General features: G+C 47.0%; 1 protein-coding gene across 2 annotated transcripts in view; it reads left to right on the forward strand.

Moving 5' to 3' along the window:
- The first annotated feature begins 1,038 nt into the window (after positions 1-1,038).
- smoc1 (SPARC related modular calcium binding 1) overlaps positions 1,039-18,429 on the forward strand; it is a 39,042-nt gene continuing 21,651 nt past the window's right edge. For both annotated transcript variants that reach the window (XM_079751967.1, XM_079751968.1), the window contains exons 1-5: positions 1,039-1,427; positions 15,064-15,229; positions 15,720-15,803; positions 16,757-16,869; positions 18,107-18,206. In XM_079751967.1, the coding sequence (XP_079608093.1) occupies positions 1,323-1,427; positions 15,064-15,229; positions 15,720-15,803; positions 16,757-16,869; positions 18,107-18,206 (568 nt within the window). In that variant the 5' untranslated portion in view covers positions 1,039-1,322. The remainder of the gene's footprint in view (positions 1,428-15,063; positions 15,230-15,719; positions 15,804-16,756; positions 16,870-18,106; positions 18,207-18,429) is intronic.

Below are 18,429 nucleotides of genomic sequence, written 5' to 3' on the forward strand. Positions count from 1 at the left end.
GACTGAAGGGCTGAGCGAGCGCCTGCACACCTGCACTCTCCCCTCCTCGCTCGCCCTCTCCTGGGGCCACTTCAGAGTCTCTCTCTCTCTCTCTCTCTGTCTCTCGCTCTCACCTGCTCTCCAAAACTCTCCCCCATCGCTCGCCCACTCCCAAGCCATTTCTGACACTCCTCCCTCTCTTACTCTCGCTCTCTCACTCTCTCTCATTCTTTCTCTCTTGCTTTCTCTCTCTCTCTCTCTCTCTCTCTCCCTCGCTCTCTCTTACTCTATCTCTCTTGCTTTCTCTCTCTCTCTCTCTCCCTCTCTCTCTCTCTCTCTCTCTCTCTCTCTCTCCCTCGCTCTCTCTTACTCTATCTCTCTCTCTCTCTCTCTCTAGCTCTCTCACTTTCTCTCTCTCTCTCTCTCTCTCTCACTTTATTCCGGCTCTCATGGGCCATACAATGTATCTGAGAGGTAGAAGATGGAGGGAACTGGAAAGAGAGAGGGAGAGAGAGAGGGGGAGAGGAAAGAGAGAGAATAATGTGGGAGCCTGGTGATCAGAGAGTATTTGAGGAAAGTTCAACAAGAAACTGTTTGGATTTAACGCGTTATTTGACCATAAAAATCTAGTCTTTGATAAGTGAGTTTGTAAATCATATTGGTATAAACAAACAGAGACGCACGCACGCACGCACATACGCACGCACACACACACGCACACGCACGCACAGACACACACACTGTGTTCTTACTGAACACTTGACTAATAGAGCATCAAACATAGGACTGCAAATTTGTCCCGGTATTGAGCTCTTTTTAAGATTTATCTTAGAAGCACTATAGCCCTTTCTTTTCATTCCAAATAAATATGAAATACCGTTGTTTAACAAACAAACTCGTGTAAAATGCAATCGTAACCCCTTTAGGGGGCGTGGCCCCCTTGAGACGCGCTGTATTGATTGGAGTACTCGGATGTCGGTCAGCGGCACTTGGCCCATCCTGACTTTAAAATCAAGTTCCAATGGACGCAGGAGGGCCATTCAACCTGTTGGAGTCGAGATGAACAGCTGACATTCGCGCAGTGGATAAAATCTGTTACTATGGTGACAATCAAGTCATGATCTATCATCCACCTGACGGCACTATGTGAATAGCTATATTACGAAATAATCGAAGGAAATTTACGCATAGGGAAACAGTTTTAGCGAAAGGGGAAACGACTCCTTTTGTGGGGGAAAAGTTAACTTTTTTTTCCTGATTATTTGAAACTTTCGGGCAGCACCGGTCAAAATCTGCGAGGAAAAAAAGACTTTTCCTCTCGCTCCCTTCGCCCAGCGTCAACTATGGTATTGCCAGGTTTTGTTATTTTTACATTTTCACACATTTTTATTCTAATAATGGTGTGTCATCAACCGCAAGCCTCCGCACAGAAACCTACCGGTCCCCGGGTGAGTTGAACTTTTATTCTACCCGAGTGTCCCGGCTGTTCGTTGTCCTGTTCTTCTGTCTTTGGTCCGCATCTGATACCGCAGTTTGATGTTAGAACACGCCGGGTCCCACAGGTGTGGAGGGCCTTTGCTTTACGAGGAGAGAGCAGGAGAATGACCATTATCAGCGGAGACCAGAGCATTGTCCAGATTACAAACTGTTTAATCCCCCCATCACTTCAATGTAGGCTACATACTACATTGAATTGATGGGGGGTCTACGACCCCCGATCTCTTCCCGGGACAGGGCTGAACTTTATCATACAAAAGTCTGATGGAATATATGGCATGTGCCCCTGTCAAATAAAATAGACGATGTGTATTATGATATCACACACATGTGTATAAGTCTACTTTAAAACCACTTGGGGCGAATTGATGACAGCAGCTATTTTACCTTCTAGAACATACCAGCCACTCTTGTTTTTAACAGTAGCCCTATAATGTTTTTGTCCAGCTCACATTTCCCGTCGCTTATATTTTAATACAACTCGCACATTTTCTGCTTACGAGCACATCTTTAACCTCAGAAGCTCCAGAGAAACACAAGCTAGGAGAGGATTGGGTTTGACTCGCCGATAAATTGTAAGAGCCTGCGGTGTCTGGACATGACTCAACACACTTAGCACTGAAACGGTTTCACAATGGCTTTGAAATAACACACACACACACACACACACACACACACACACACACACACACACACACACACACACACACACACACACACACAAACACACACACACAAACACACTATTGTGGTTGACACAACCAATAAGGACTGAATTCTGAATATGGAACCACGCATCATAACAAAATTGCTCCTTTCACATAATTGCTTCAAAAAGGACTTTCCAGCGGCCAGATAATTGGAAACATTGGGAAACTCATCTCGGCTTGAAGGCTGGATCAAATGGTGTCTGCTAAACATATTCCATGTTCCTGCAGACACATGGGGACGGTTTGCTTCGCACCGCAGGGCTGGGGGAAATGGGAACTCGTCAGTCTGTGCGGGAATATTGAGATCACATTTGTGTTTCGAAAATGCAATAGGGTTGATGTTGTGTTTCAATGAAACGCGGTTTTTCATTCGAATTCCCGTTCCACGCAATAATGAATGAAACTCTTGTATTTGAAGACCTATTTCACTCAGGGCAAAACCAAAGTGAACATTTTCTATCTTAGCCGTTAAACGTCTTCTGAGGCCAATCATAAGAACGCCTTTGCGCCTGGAGTAGACTGTAGGTAGGCCTAATGGAGCGTTCTAGAACACCTCCAGCATATCTCCATCGCTCATATGCGCAGGTTTATATGTGAACCGGCCTATGCAGGCCTGGGACAGCTTGATTGTGATTAATGGACTTTGGCTTGGGTTGGCGAATGCCTCACAAACCGTGAACATTTCGAAATAGTCATGGTGTAAGAACGCAAACTCAAAGCATTCACATCATGAATCCAGATTTCACACCTGACTCAAATCAGAGAAATTGGTCGATAAGATCGATTTATCAAAAGAACAAACGCATCAATAATATTTCAGTGTAGCCTATTATAATTTTTTTTGATCTTTTCTTCCCATCCAATCAATCGATCCATTGGCTCCGTTAGCTCGTGCTCTTTAGATGCCCAGGTTCAGGAGTAACGAGCCAATTCCCTTGTTTTGTGATTTCACACACGTGGAAGTGTTGCCCATATTTGGAAGTGGCCCGTTAAAGACGTCCACCTGTTGGTGGAGCCCTCGCTGATTGGTTCAGCACCTAGACTCTCCCGGTTGGTCGACGCCCTCTTCCCAACCGCGATCTCCGCTTACTTAAACAGCGGGTGCAAAAGTGGTCACCGTGGTATTAAAACAACCTATATGCAATGTTTTAAAGGGTTACTTTTTTTTTTTGGAGGAAGAACGTTAAATAGTTAGGCGATGAGAATGATGATCATTTTCCCTCTCCTTCTTCTCAGCTATATTGCTCTCCCCGAGTACCAGAAGCCTGGCTGAGCACTAAAAGCTCCCTGCTACCTTCTCCTCAGTCAGTGTGTTTTTGTCTTATCCTTCTTCAGGAACGGTCATTGATTAGGATTGCATTTATGTAGGTTTGGCTGACTGTTTGACTGACTGGTCTAGAGGATTGTGTGTGTCTGTGTGTGTGTGCGTGTGGTTGTGTCTGAGGGTGTGTGTGTGTGTGTGAATGTTTTTCTGTGTGAGAAACACAGTGCGTGTGTGCTGGCGTGCACACACACTGTAATGGGGGTTGGGGAAAACCTTTTACCCCACCAAAGAAGGAATCGTTCCCCCTTCTCTAAAACTGCACACAGCCTCTCTGAGGGACCGCTGGTGATGAGATGGACTGGCTGGAAGGTCTGGGGGTCATGGTCTGGGCCGGCTAACAGCCTTTTTCCACTGATCAGGCCTCCAGACATGTTGGACAGATGGTCTGCAGCCAGTGTGTAACCATCCGATACCTCCACACTGAGTCAGGGGAGAGCAACTCATAGCCTCCATCTTTAGGCTTTTCCAATTTCATTTTTTGACAATCAATAACCAGGCATGAAGGACACAGAAAACAAGAAACACACAAACTAGACAAGACGCACGCACGGACACACACACACGCACGCACACACACACAGAAATACACGCACGACCGCACACACGCATACACACACACGCACGCAAGCACACACACACACACAGAAACGCACGCATGCAAGCACACACACACACACACACACGCACGCACGCACGCACGCACGCACGCACACACACACACACACACACACACACACACACACACACACACACACACACACACACACACACACACACACACACACACACACACACACACACACAGAAGCACACGCACGCACGCACGCACGCAAGCACGCACACACATAAGAACAACCTCTGGCCCCAGATTGTGTCCGGACCCCTCATGCAAAAGAAGCCCATAACTACGAGAAACAACCAATGAAATTGCTCACACATGTCCCCCCTCTGATGAGGGCGTGACCCGCACGCAAACCACTTCCTGCCCCGTTTCACGTGTTCCTCAATCAGCCCGTAATCAAACGCAGTCGTGGCCCGACAAGATGTGGGGCAGTCACGCGATTGGCCGTTGTTCCGCCCGATGCCCTGTCTCAGATCGTTGCCGTGGTTACGGTTCAAAGGGGCCGTCTTTACGTGAGCGTGCCGTGCCTACAGTCGTCATGACGACGCCGTTGGCACCGGTCCAAAGGCATTGATTGGCTTATGATTGCAACCAGTTCCTGTATCTCGGAGCATCACAGTGAGGCTTTAAACGGGGAAGGTAACTAATCAGTTTCAAAGACATTTTCTGGGAGGTTCAAAGGTTTTTCTGGGTTTTCTTCAAAGGAAATCACACCTTTGTCTTTCTTTTATTCCCCCAAAGTGTTTCAAGTCCCTGAGCCGTTGAGGAAACTCCAATTAACCCCCAAGTCCAGAAATATGGTTGGTTGTGGGATGAACATCATCCTCACAGCCCATAATTAGTCGCAGACTTCAGGCTATAATCATAAACACACCATAACAATACCTACCCATAATATAACCATAGCTTCAACCATAGCCATGAACATAATCATAACCACAACCCCGCTTTAACCACAGCCACCATCCTAACCATAACATAACCATGAAGCTAGATACCTCAACATAAACCTTAAGCATAACATAACATAAAGTTAAATACCTATCCATGAACCTTTACCATAACATAACCATGAAGCTAGATACCTCAACATAAACCTTAACCATAACATAACATAAAGGTAAATACCTATCCATGAACCTTTACCATAACATAATCATGAAGCTAGATACCAATCAATTAACCTTAACCATAACTACAACCGTAACATAACCAAGAAGCTAGATACCAATCCATTAACCACAACCATAACAGGACCTTAAGTATAACCCAACCATAACAGGACCTTAAGTATAACCCAACCATAACAGGACCTTAAGTATAACCCAACCATAACAGGACCTTAAGTATAACCCAACCATAACAGGACCTTAAGTATAACCCAACCATAACAGGACCTTAAGTATAACCCAACCATAACAGGACCTTAAGTATAACCGAACCATATCAGGACCTTAAGTTTAACCACAACCCCAACCATAAGATGACCTTTAGTATAACCACAAACCTTAAGTATAACCCTAACAGGGCTATATGTATACCCATAGACATCACCAAAGCCCCGGTCTGCATTATCCCTTCAGCAAGAGGCTCCCCCCTCACTAATGCCCCTCCCTCTATCAGCATCACCTCATCATTTGACCAGTCCTCACCAAGTCCCCATGCCTGCCGGTATGAACGGAACACACTATGGGAGGATGACGTAATGAGTGAGTGAATGAGCTCCTCTCACCAGGAGGTACATGGCAGCACTGTCCCTGATGTCATGTCAGCGGGCCGGCCTGTACATTCCTCTCCCCAGGAACACCGTGCAGCCCCCCTGCTGTGGGGGGACTGACACCCTGCGTGGCTCTGCCTCCAAGGCTGTACTACAAATAACACCAGCTGAGGTGCAACATGTTGTTATATAATGAGGACCAAATGGGGAGCAGCTGAGACGGATTCCGCGCCAAACCGAATCGATCGAGCGGTGAACGGCACACAGACAGATGAAGACGCGGTGCTTTGACGCACACACACAGACACGCACGTAGCACACATGCACAAACACACACACAATCGCACAAGGGCAGCACCTGTGTGGAGTGGGTTCAGCGCCACCTGTGCTTGGCGGTCCTCAGCCTGCTAAAGGATCACTTCAACGGATCACATTTAAAAAACAGAACCCTGGCTCCAAAGATGAACCGTGACTCATTCATTCGTTCATTTGTTCATCCAGTCTTTCACTCAAACACGCGTGTTTTGCTTTTCTTTTATCACACGCTTTATGACACACTTAGTCATTAAAAAGGCATGAAGGATGGTTTTTATAGATTTCCTGGATACTAAACATGCTAATCATGGGACAGCGGGTATTTCATTGGCCTTGTTAAAGCTACAGAACGCATCGTAATTAGTGTTGGCTGTCTGGGACTGTTGTGGCTCCGCTTGGGCTCTGAAGCTGGCTGGCTTCCACTACTCTCTCTCTCTCTCTCTCTCTCTCCCCTCTCTCTCTCTCTCCCCTCTCTCACTTTGTTGGCTCTCATTCTGCCAGTTATTATGGAAAGTGTTATAGCGTGTGTGTGTGTGTGTGTGTGTGTGTGTGTATATGTGTGCAGTCCAGTCCAACTTCACAATGAGTACTTTAATTGACACGTCATAGTTTGCACACACTGGTGTACACGTGTGCACGCACGTGCACACTGCCGTGGTGGCTGCGTTGCTCACAGAGGGACCTCCACCCGAGCGGGTCACGTCCACGATAAAGATGACATCAGAGATGTCCTCCACACACACAGAGCCCTCCGGTGGTCTTCATGGAGCAGGCAGCCCTTAAAGATCGCAGAGCAACGGGGCTAGCTCGTAGCTTCATGCTAGAGGTATGCGGTTGGCATCCAATACGCCAATGCTTTATTGAATTAGTTTTAATGACTGAAAAACTGTTGAGTTTCAGGTCGGAGTATCCAATCTTTCGGATACGCATTAACCTCGTTTATAAGCTGACTCTTTGTCTCACAACCACTGACCGTCAAACCTCGAATATGAAACGTGATCCGGGGACAGGGTCAGGACGCTCAGGATCGATGGTTGTTTTTGGATTTTTTATTTTGGTTATACAATACCAACCGTTTTGGTTTAAATGCATTGCCAAATGTTTGCTAGGACACAGCGTTAGCTATAAAAGATCAAGCTTTTGCAAAGTTCGCTGGTCTGTTGATGCATAACTTTATATTGAGAAGAACTTTATGTATGCCTAGCGTCGTATTTTTACACATACAAAGTCATACACATCAATCAGCAAGTGTATACCATACATTAGCACCAAAGTGTAGGACATCACACAAAACAAATATATATATATATATATATATATATATATATATATATATATCACAAATAAAATAACAAAGAAAATAAATAAAGCTAGGACTTTTTTTTTCTCTGAGGTGATTTTAAAGCCTTTGTTTCAAGGAAAAACTGTGCAAATAAGATATAGCATCAACTATATTCCCGAAACGACCCACAACGAAGCGGTTGAAAAGTTCACGTTTCTGGCTTCTTGTTTTGCTGACGTGAACACGCTGATTTACTGACGTTCGATCGGCACGCCTTCCTCCCCTTCTCCTTGAGTCTTCAGATGTTGATTTACCCTACAAGGTTATTGGTTTCTGACGGTTCCCCCGCCTGAAGCTCACCGCTCATGGTCAGGGGAGATGGAACAGATCCTCTGTCGCCGTCTAAACCCTGAAGCTCTGATGCGTGTGCCACAGGATTGTATTTTACGGGTTGGTATGACGATGTGGAGAAGGAGAGAGAGAGAGATAGGTGCTGGCAAGTGTGTGTCTTTTTGTATGTGCGTCAATGAAAGCACAGCGTAAAGTGCAGGTATTTGTGTGTAGTGTGTCTGTGTGTGTGTGTGTGTGTCTCTCTCTCTCAACATGTGGGTGTATTTGAATCCAGCTGTGTGTTAGGGGGGTTTCTTTGACCTTTTACAGGAGGTCATTATCCTGACCTCCGACCTCTCCCGATCTGGACCCCCTCTCTCTCTCATGCCCCCCCCCCTTCCCCTCTCCTCTCTGAAGTGACGTGTGTTTAAAGTGTGAGTCAGGGAGAGTTCCCCGCTGAGCAGAGTGTTCATATACAGCCAGCGTTTAGACTTTCAAAAGACATTCTGAACTTATAAAGCTGTACCATAAAAACAAAACGTCTTTAAGCTGCTGAGCCAACCACCGCGGCTGGTGATTACCCTGGTCATCGTTCTGGTGGCGTCACCGTTCTGGTGGCGTCACCGTTATGACGGTGATGTCAGCGTTCTGTTGGTGAGGTCATCGTTCTGTTGGTGAGGTCACTGTTCTGTTGATGAGGTGATCGTTCTGTTGGTGAGGTCACTGTTCTGTTGGTGACGTCGTCATTCTGACGGTGATGTCATCGTTCTGTTGGTGAGGTCAACGTTCTGTTGGTGACATCACTGTTCTGTTGGTGACATCACTGTTCTGTTGGTGACATCATCAACCTGTTAGTTACATCATCAACCAGTTGGTTACATCAACTTTCTGTTGGTGACGTCATTGTTCTGTTGGTGAGGTCAACGTCTGTTAGTGAGGTCAATGTTCTGTTGGTGACATCATTAACCTGTTGGGGAGGTCATGGTTATGTTGGTAACGGCAACGTTCTGTTGGTGACATCATGGTTCTATTGGGTATGTCATGGTTCTATTGGGTTTGTCATGGTTCTGTTGGTGTTGTCAGAATTATATTGTTGCTCAAGGTGAAAACGCCCTTCCTTAAATTATAAAGAGCGATTATTACCATAGAGCATAGTTCAATGCTCAGATTTTGATAATGTTGTTGGCCACTCATGGTGTTAGCTGCTTATTCCATCATTTTTAATGTAGCTAGCTGTTGGACTGGGATCTCAAACTGCTTGTGTAGCTGTGATTATCAAGAGGCAGAAAAGCTAAAGCTTTCCCCCTTAAATTGTAAATTGTCTACCTCGTTATTTTTCGGGGCCTTCTGTTCATTCTTTGTTGTTTGCGGCTTCCCACACAGTGCCCTTTCGAAAAAACGTTTAATTCCTTTGTGCTTTGTTTTGTTTTATTCTTCTACACCATTCTATTCTTTGATCTTCTATTCTGTTCACACACAATTCTGTTCCAAATTGCATGTTCGCTCCAGTCTTGATGTCGGCCGCAGCGCAGATCCGTAGGGTTGCGCATTGGGTAGTGATTAGCGGCTAATGGTGGACTTATCCTGCTGCACATTGTTTTCCTGATGCCTGTGTTCCACCCGCAGGATATGAAGTCCTCGCTAGTGCTAGCTTTGTCGTTATAATCCCGTTAGCGTTTAGCTAGAAGTGAATAGAAGGTTTGGTGACCAAAGCTAACATCTGTGCTAGCATGGGTTCGGTCCATTGAGTGTTTTTAGCTCAAGGGCGGCCGTACCACCCAGACAACATAGGAAGTGTGTGATTTAAGCGTCTTTCACACGTATTTCCCGGTAAACTACTGGGATAACCTTTCAGGCACCACAAGTGATTTTCAGTATTCACAGGTGCAGCTACGTTTTGTAACATTTCCTTCGTGCGCGGTTTCAGACAGGGCATACAAACTCCCGGATAGAGTGGCCAAGGGACGATCCAGCAGATGGAGGTAATGCAACATGTAGGGATGCCAGCCGTCATTAAACTGAGAGGAACTCCATCATTGACCAAAGTAGCTAGTTTGCCGGCTGAGAAGCTGTATTTATATTGTTGTCGAAATCATCAGCAGTCGCAGATTACGTTGTCAGTGGAGTCTTATGATTGGTTTGCTCGCAGGGCACTGGGTTATATCCCAGGCAACAAAGATACGTCAATGCTGTTCTCGAAACCTTCCTATAGCCAGAGCAACCCACGCAGGCAGCACCATTTGGCGGTATTCGATTGAACCATGACTTGATTTAATTGAGCCCAGCAGCATTTGGTTAAGGGGGGGGGGCAGTCTTGTCAGATGTGATAGATGGAGGGACAGGAGCCACTAGGAACCTCCAGGGACAGTAGCCTGTATCAGGGGCCCGTGGTGGCTGTGATACAGTCCAGAAACTCCCCCAACCCCCACTTTGTCTGTGGATGATATAGGACTTGGCAGTCCGTCAGCCCATCTGTCTGTCCCACCACCCATTTGCCTCTGCGTCCATTATTCAGGGATCTGGGTTATTTTTTATCCTAAATCTCCCCTTGATTTGTTATCTGTTGTGACATTAACGGTGTGCTCTGGAAATCTCCAGTGGATCTCAACTCATAACTTTAATGGAGTTTTATTGTCTCTGCTTGTGTTGACATTTTCCAAATGTAATATTTGGCAGTTGGAATCCATTCTAATTCATTAAAGATATTGTTTGCCAGGCCCTTGGACGACATTACTAAGTATTTGTAATCATCTTGTTAACCTAGTGGTGACCTCCAACATATTGAGTCAGTTTGAGAGGCTGAGGCCACGGTATAATGTCAGAACCGTAGTACACTGTATGATGATAGCAGACCAGTGTATCCACTAAACAGTCTGGGCAGTGTAGTCCCTCTGAACCGGACACAATACCTTAGTCACCAAGCGGCCCGTACTGATTAGTTTGACCTTTTTAGAACCTTTTGGAAACCATGACAACTCCAGGAAGATGCATAAAAAATGCTACCTGGGTGGGGAAAGGGAATGCAGGAATAAAAATGATTTGTTGAGTTGTCATGGTTTCCAAAGATTCTATGAGGTTCACCCTCCCAACAAACCAATCGGACCAGTGCGATCCGTAGCGCTCCATAATGGCTGATTTATCACAGTGGAAGCGCCAAGGTGGCCTCCATTAAGAGCATGACTCAGCAATGTGGAGGGTTTGGTTCTGGTTTGGTCCGGTTCGTGTGGTAGAAGCCAGACTCTGTGACTCTGTGATGGAGCAGAATTAACCTGTAGGAGGAAACGGCGGATATGAATATGGTCTCTAGCAGATCGCCTTGTTTGGGCACTTTAGTTGACTCCACCGATTCAACACTTTGTGATGATGACAAACCGTTTAACTAAAGTGCTCTGGCCCAAATTCCTCTCGATTTGGGTTTGGCAAATACTGTGGGAAAGACCGACCAGAACAACACCGTGCCACTGCAATACGGGCTGGTCTCTCGCCAGTACCTCCCAGTACCTAGTCACACTCTGAAAGAAATGACTGAGGAAAGAAAGATTCCATCTATACCACATATATAAAGGTTCTATAGCCCTTTGTTTATTTGGATTGTGTTTCTAACTCTATTTCTTGTTTTTTATTCCCTATAGGACTTCATTTTGTCTTCAGATGAAGGAGGCTTTGTTTGTATTCGGTGAACACTATTTTGCCGGCTGGTAAGAGTTAGGTGGTTAACCACAATAGGTGTTGGCATGAGGTCCCACAGCGGCTGTTTCTAGAACACAAATTCAGTGGAACCCAGTAAGCTTATATCTTTGTGTTTATGTGGGCTGTTTTATGATGCCTGCATTCGCAGATATCTCCCCGAACACAAGTGAATCTGTGAAGAGTTCTACATTTTTTAGCAGCCTTTCTTTACGTGACTGAAAGCCAGTTTCTATTGGCAGGCGGTTGGACAGCAGTGATGTGCTCCAAAGCCTGCCCGACGACAGCCAGTTAAAGAGAAATGATTGGCCCTGGTTTACCCTCTGTCTGCAGGTCTTCATAAGGGATCCACTTAGTGATTTAGTTTCTCCTCGCAGTTGATTTGGTGGTGGGGGTTTCTGTGTCCGCTTGGCTCCTTGGCAGACGGTGAATACATTTTAAGGCTCTCTGATACGTCGCTGGCAAGCAGAACAATTCATTTTAATCATATTCCTGTTGGCAGATTAGTTCGTGTTTTGTTAATCCCTCATTCTACTGAATTTAAAGATAAAACAATGTAAGTAAAATAGAATAGTCCACAATGTGAGGAGCAACAAGGCAAAGCAAACACTGAATTTCAATTCAACAATCTTTGAATTGATTCCTTTCATGAAGGTAATACTCAGCAAATCCTCTCAACAATTTCATATTATATTGTGTATTAATCAGTCTGTCTTTGCAGGAAACTTTTTAGAAGGAGTGCTTAGTAATTTTTAAGCTAACATAGCGGCTTAAAGCCCCAGAGGTAATGGCTCCACCAAGCCCATTGCTTGATTTCCTATTCAGAATCTTTTTTGACACCCAGTGCTATAAAAAGATCTGGGCTTGCCATTATTTCCAGGTTCTTTCTTGGTTCGAGACCTTGGGGAAAATAAGTATGAGAAATGCTGAGCAGCAATCACACAGCATCCAAGGTTAAATCACTCTTCTGTAGGGCGACTGATTTGTCTCAGCCTTCTACGGGGAACTCTGGAAAGGCAACATTTGAGAAAAGTTCCCCCAAAGTGTTTGACAAAGTAAGCTAAACAAAGGATCAATACCTACCTAGCTCGTTACTATAGCAACATGAGCCCCAAACACATAACACAGCCACGACTTTGCGGGTTCGCTGGAGCTAGCATTAGCCAATGCTATTGCACTGGTGGTGATGTATCAACAATGAAAATCATAGTTGGCGGCTGGCTTCGGCTTTTATTAGCTGTCAAAGCACACAAAGTCGGAACGGCTGGATTTCAGGCTAAATCTACATCTGTCCGGCCCTTTTTAATTCGCTCTCATTCCTCCCTCTGAACGCCTTCCCCCCCCCCCCCCCCCTTTTACTCCTCGTTTGTTTTGTTCCTGTCCTAAAGGACTAAGTTTCTCTCGGAGGCACGGCGGGTAATTGGTGGAGAGCGGCGTGATTGCAGCAGAGTCTGCTTAACGCTGCGCTAGGGGACTTGGCTGCGCGACAGCATGCACGTTGTCAAGACGTCTGTCTGATTGCTCCGCACCGTGCCTCTTCTGAGGGGAGGAACCGAAAGTCTCCGTCTCCTAGCAACACATTTCTTTTGTTTTTCAAAATATGGAGTCACAACCGTTTCAACTTTATCCTCGGGATAGCTAGCAGACTACTGTCTGACAGTGTGTGTGTGTGTGTGTGTGTGTGTGTGTGTGCGTGCATGTGTGTGTGTGCGTGTGTGTGTGTGTGATCATGTACGCATGAACCCAGCAGACGCTTGCAAGCTTCCCGCACTAATGCACTTGAGACGTTTCAATGCGGTACCCGTGCGGCTGGTTTGTGAAAGCGGCCTCAGATGGTCTGATAGCGGTCGGCGAGCAGGGGAACGGGACTGTGCCCTTGTGTCAGTGTTGACGTCTTATTTTCCACTCTCTCCGTACCTGCGCCTCATGAAGTGGGCCATGTCGGGCCCCGGGATCCACATCCATGACTTGCTCGACCTCCGGTCTGCTGGTAACTGGAGAAGAAAGTGGAGAGCGATCCTGAGGAGTTGTCCTTTTTGGGGAGTTAGCTTTCCTTTATTGGAACTTAGTAGCAGTAAGTAAGACAGGAATGCTCTGTTATCTCCTTGGCGTTGCCTGGTGTAGACACAGACTATAACCATAACAATGGCTGCACACTGGGTGCCAGCAGGAAAATGACATCATAAGAACGACAGCATTCATTTGAGTCGATGAAGACTTAATCTAACCAACCTTAATAGGTTGGTGAGAGAACATGTAGATTAGCGTATATATTCACCTCATCTTGTTAAGGGGGGGGGGGGGGGGGTGCGTCTGAAGTTTTTTTCAACTTGTCGAAACCGGTTCCTGGGGAGCTGGCTCAGACCGGAGCCGTCGCGGTCCAGAATCTGATTCAGCATTGAGGTCTCTGGTGCCGCTCAGCAGCACACACCTCCTGCTCTGCTGCTCCCCAGGCCTCCTATCCTCTTCCTCATCTCCTCCACCCTCGCCCGGGGGCGGGCTTCACCGGGACGCCTCCGACCGAACACCGACGGGCCAAGAGCCATTACGGCTCTGCGAGAGGAACCAATACCAAGAGACCAGGGCTCTGCTAGAGCAGCCATTAGGGCTCTGCTAGAGCAGCCATTAGGGCTCTGCTAGAGCAGCCATTAGGGCTCTGCTAGAGCATCCATTAGGGCTCTGCTAGAGCAGCCATTAGGGCTCCAGAAGAGCAGCCATTAGGGCTCTGTTAGAGCAGCCATTAGGCCTCTGTTAAAGTAGCCATTAGGCCTCTGTTAGAGCAGCCATTAGGGCTCTGCTAGAGCAGCCATTACGGCCTTGCTAGAGCAGCCATTAGGGCTCTGTAAGAGCAGCCATTAGGGCTCTGCTAGAGCAGCCATTACGGCCTTGCTAGAGCAGCCATTAGGGCTCTGTAAGAGCAGCCATTAGGGCTCCGTGAGAGGAGGCTGGGCAATGGCGGTCCCTCCCGCCCTCTCTCCGAGCGTCCAGAAGGACACATCGTCCTTAATGGATGCTGAAGGTTGCTCTGTGGTTTGGCCTCAGGGGTTTGGATCCCAGCACCGGTCCACTCCGTTCGACATCAGGTCAGTTTAAACTGGATTTGAGTCGGCCGAGGGTCGGAGCAAATAGCGGTTACGGTCCAATTTCCGAGCAAGTATGAGATTAAGTTGGATTCTGTCCTGTGTTACACGTGTAATCTTTTTGACAGCACATTCTTTCTGATATTAATGAAACTGAGTTAATTTGGTCTGGTCTGACTAGCAAATATTGGACTCTTGCTTACCTGGGAGGAGTGCTGCAGTTTATCTCTAAATACATTTACTTATCTATCACTACTAACTTCTACTTCAGTTAGCTGCGATAAAAAATTGGAAAGTCATGTTGATATATATGTTTCATATATAAATATAGTTTTTGTGTCTCGTGTCATGTGACATGTGCTGTTCTGCCGTGTCATGTGACGTGTGTCCTGCCTTGCCATGTGACGTGTGTTCTGCCGTGTCATGTGACGTGTGTCCTGCCTTGTCATGTTACATGTGTTCTGCCTTGTCATGTGACGTGTGTTCTGCCGTGTCATGTGACGTGTGTCCTGCTCCCCAGTGGCTGATCGGCGACAGGGACGGCCACTGCGGGGCGGCCTGCTCTCGGACCCAGGGCCGGCCGGTGTGCGGCTCGGACGGGCGGAGCTACGACACCAGCTGTGAGCTGCAGCGGGCGCGCTGCAAGAACCGCACGCTGACACTGGTGCACCGCGGCCGCTGCCGAGGTGACACCTGTCTGACTGACACCTGTCTGACTGACCCGCTGACTGACTCACTGACTGACTGACTGACTGACTGACTGACTGACTGACGACTGTCTATCTGACTGACTAACTGACTGACGCCTGTCTGACTGACCGTCTATCTGACTGACTTACTGACTCTATGACTGACTGCATGTCTGTCTGACAAAATGACTTAGAGACCTACTGTCTATCTGACTGACCGCCTGTCTGTCTGACTGTCTATCTAACTATTATCTAACTACTATCTGTCTGTTTCTCTGACTTATTGTGTACCTGGCTCTCTGTCTGCCTGGCTCTCTGACTGAATGAGTGTCTTTCTTCCTGTCTCTCTGACTGTCTGTCTGCCTGTCTCTCTGTCTGTCTGCCTGTCTGTCTGCCTGTCTCTCTGTCTGTCTGCCTGTCTCTCTGTCTGTCTGCCTGTCTCTATGACTGGCTGACTGACTGCCTGTGTGTTGGTTGTGGTTCTCAGGTAAGAGCTGGGTGCGCATCGACCAGCCCCCTGTGGCCCCGGCTCCCAGCCCAGCCCCCAACAGCAGGGACCTGGAAACGAAAGGTGGGCCCCTGACTCACACACACACACTTACACACATCCCCGCACACACACACACACAGACTCACACGCAGACTCACACACATATTCCCATGTGTTACCTCCTTGGAACACACACTGACACACACACACACACACACACACTCACAGACTCACACACACACACACTCACACTCACACTCACACTCATACTGACTAACACTCACTCACTCATAATCATACACACACACAAACAGAAGTTTATGTATACTTTGTTATCGAGTAAATAATGGTGTCATAAAATGTGTTTAGGCCTGAGGTAAGATGGATGGAGGACCAGGCATTTGATAAATACTCACGTCGGTGCATATCCTGTTCTGTTTTACAAGTATGATTTATATATTTACAAATCCAAAGAATGCGAAGCAAAACGCTGAACCATGCAAACAAATCTTCAAGCCTGTGCTAGTGGTTGGGCTAGGCTAGTGCTGGGGCACTAGCCCCACCAGGGCTAATGGTGGGGCTAGTAAGAGACTAGCCCGCGCTAGTGCTGGGGCTAGTGAGAGACTAGCCTGTGCTAGTGCTGGGGCTAGTGAGAGACTAGCCTGTGCTATTGCTGGGGCTAGTGAGAGACTAGCCTGTGCTAGTGCTGGGGCTAGTGAGAGACTAGCCTGTGCAAGTTGTTGGGCTAGGGCTAATGGTGGGGCTAGTGAGAGACTAGCCTGTGCTAGTGCTGGGGCTAGTGAGAGACTAGCCTGTGCTAGTGCTGGGGCTAGTGAGAGACTAGCCCGTGCTACTGCTGGGGCTAGTGAGAGACTAGCCTGTGCTAGTGCTGGGGCTAGTGAGAGACTAGCCTGTGCTAGTGCTGGGGCTAGTGAGAGACTAGCCTGTGCTATTGCTGGGGCTAGTGAGAGACTAGCCCGTGCTACTGCTGGGGCTAGTGAGAGACTAGCCTGTGCTCTCCGGTTCCGCTCCAGACGGCGGTCAGTCCAAGTGCCGCGTGGAGAGGAGTCAGGCCCTGGGCCAGGCCCACCGGCCCCAGGAGTCCATGTTCGTCCCAGAGTGCAACGAGGATGGGAGTTTCGCCCAGGTCTGACTCCGGCTTCATCTCCAGGCCACGATCACCCTGCTCTTTCCCACACCTCTTTCCTGCGCTCTCATTGGCTCTCTCTCTCTCTCTCTCTCTCTCTCTACCTCTCTCTCTCTCTCTCTCTCTCTCTCTCTCTCTCTCTCTCTCTCTCTCTCTCTCTCTCTCTCTCTCTCTCTCTCTCTCTCTCTCTCTCTTTTTCTTTCTCCCCCCCATTTCTCTCTCGCTCTCACTCTCTCCCTCACTTTCTCCCCCTCTCTCCCCCTCTGCCTTCTTGTCTTTCTCATTGTGTCCTCACCTCGATCTCTGTGTAACTCTCTTTCCATTTCTACATTTTTTCCCTCAAATTAAATACTTCAACAGATTATCAAAAATATCAACAAACAATGTTTGTTTATGCACAAATAAATGTTTCGTATTATACATCTAAATGTTCTTTATTTCCTCGCTTGTTCCTGTTTGTTTACGTGGATCTGTTCCAATATGGATTGTCCTTCCCAGCCCATTAATAACTGTGTACAGTGGAAAACCGTAAACTATGCTCAATCTACTCTATCATACTCTACTGTTGTATCCTTAACTGTATCATACTCGACTGTATTATACTCCACTGTTCTGTACTGTACTGTACTAACTGTACTTCACTCACTGTACTATACTCACTGTACTCACTGTCCTGTACTAACTACTATACTCACTGTACTCACTGTACTATATTAACTGTACTATACTCACTGTACTCACTATACTCGCTGTACTAACTGTACTATACTCACTTTACTAACTGTACTGTACTCACTGTACTATAGAAACTGTACTATATACTACTACTATCACCATACTCCCTGTACTCACTATACTCACGGTACTCAATGTACTATACTCGCTGTACTCGCTATACTCACTGTACTATACTCGCTGTACTCACTATACTCGCTGTACTCACTGTACTCACTATACTCACTGTGGCCACTGTACTATCTATGCTTGCTGTACTCACCGTACTCACTGTATTCACTTTACTCACTGTACTCGTTGTACTCACTATGCTCACGGCACTCGCTGTACTATACTCACTATACTCACGGTACTCACTGTACTATACCCACTGTACTCACTATACTCACGGTACTCACTATACTATACTCGCTGTACTCACTATACTCACTGTACTCACTGTACTATACTCGCTGTACTCACTGTACTATACTCACTGTACTCACTGTACTCTTTGCCCCAGGTGCAGTGCCACACGCTGACAGGGTACTGCTGGTGCGCCACCACCGATGGGAAGCCAGTGAGCGGCTCCTCCGTCCACAACAAGACCCCCGTGTGCTCAGGTACCAGGGGGCGGGGCCTGCTTCGGCCAATCGTATTCAGGGAAGAAAGCAATCAGAATAAGAACAGTGCGCTGTTGCCTTTGTGGAGACGTTGTCCCCTGGATGTGGTTGGGGGATAAACTATGGAACATGGAGGTCAGACTACACCTCGACTCAGTCCTCATTTCATACACAACATTTGTTTAGCGTTATTCTTTGTTAAATGGATTTTTGTAGCCTGGAT

This window comes from Pollachius pollachius, assembly GCF_949987615.1.
Source record: "Pollachius pollachius genome assembly, chromosome: 15".
In the NCBI taxonomy this organism is placed as follows: domain Eukaryota; kingdom Metazoa; phylum Chordata; class Actinopteri; order Gadiformes; family Gadidae; genus Pollachius; species Pollachius pollachius.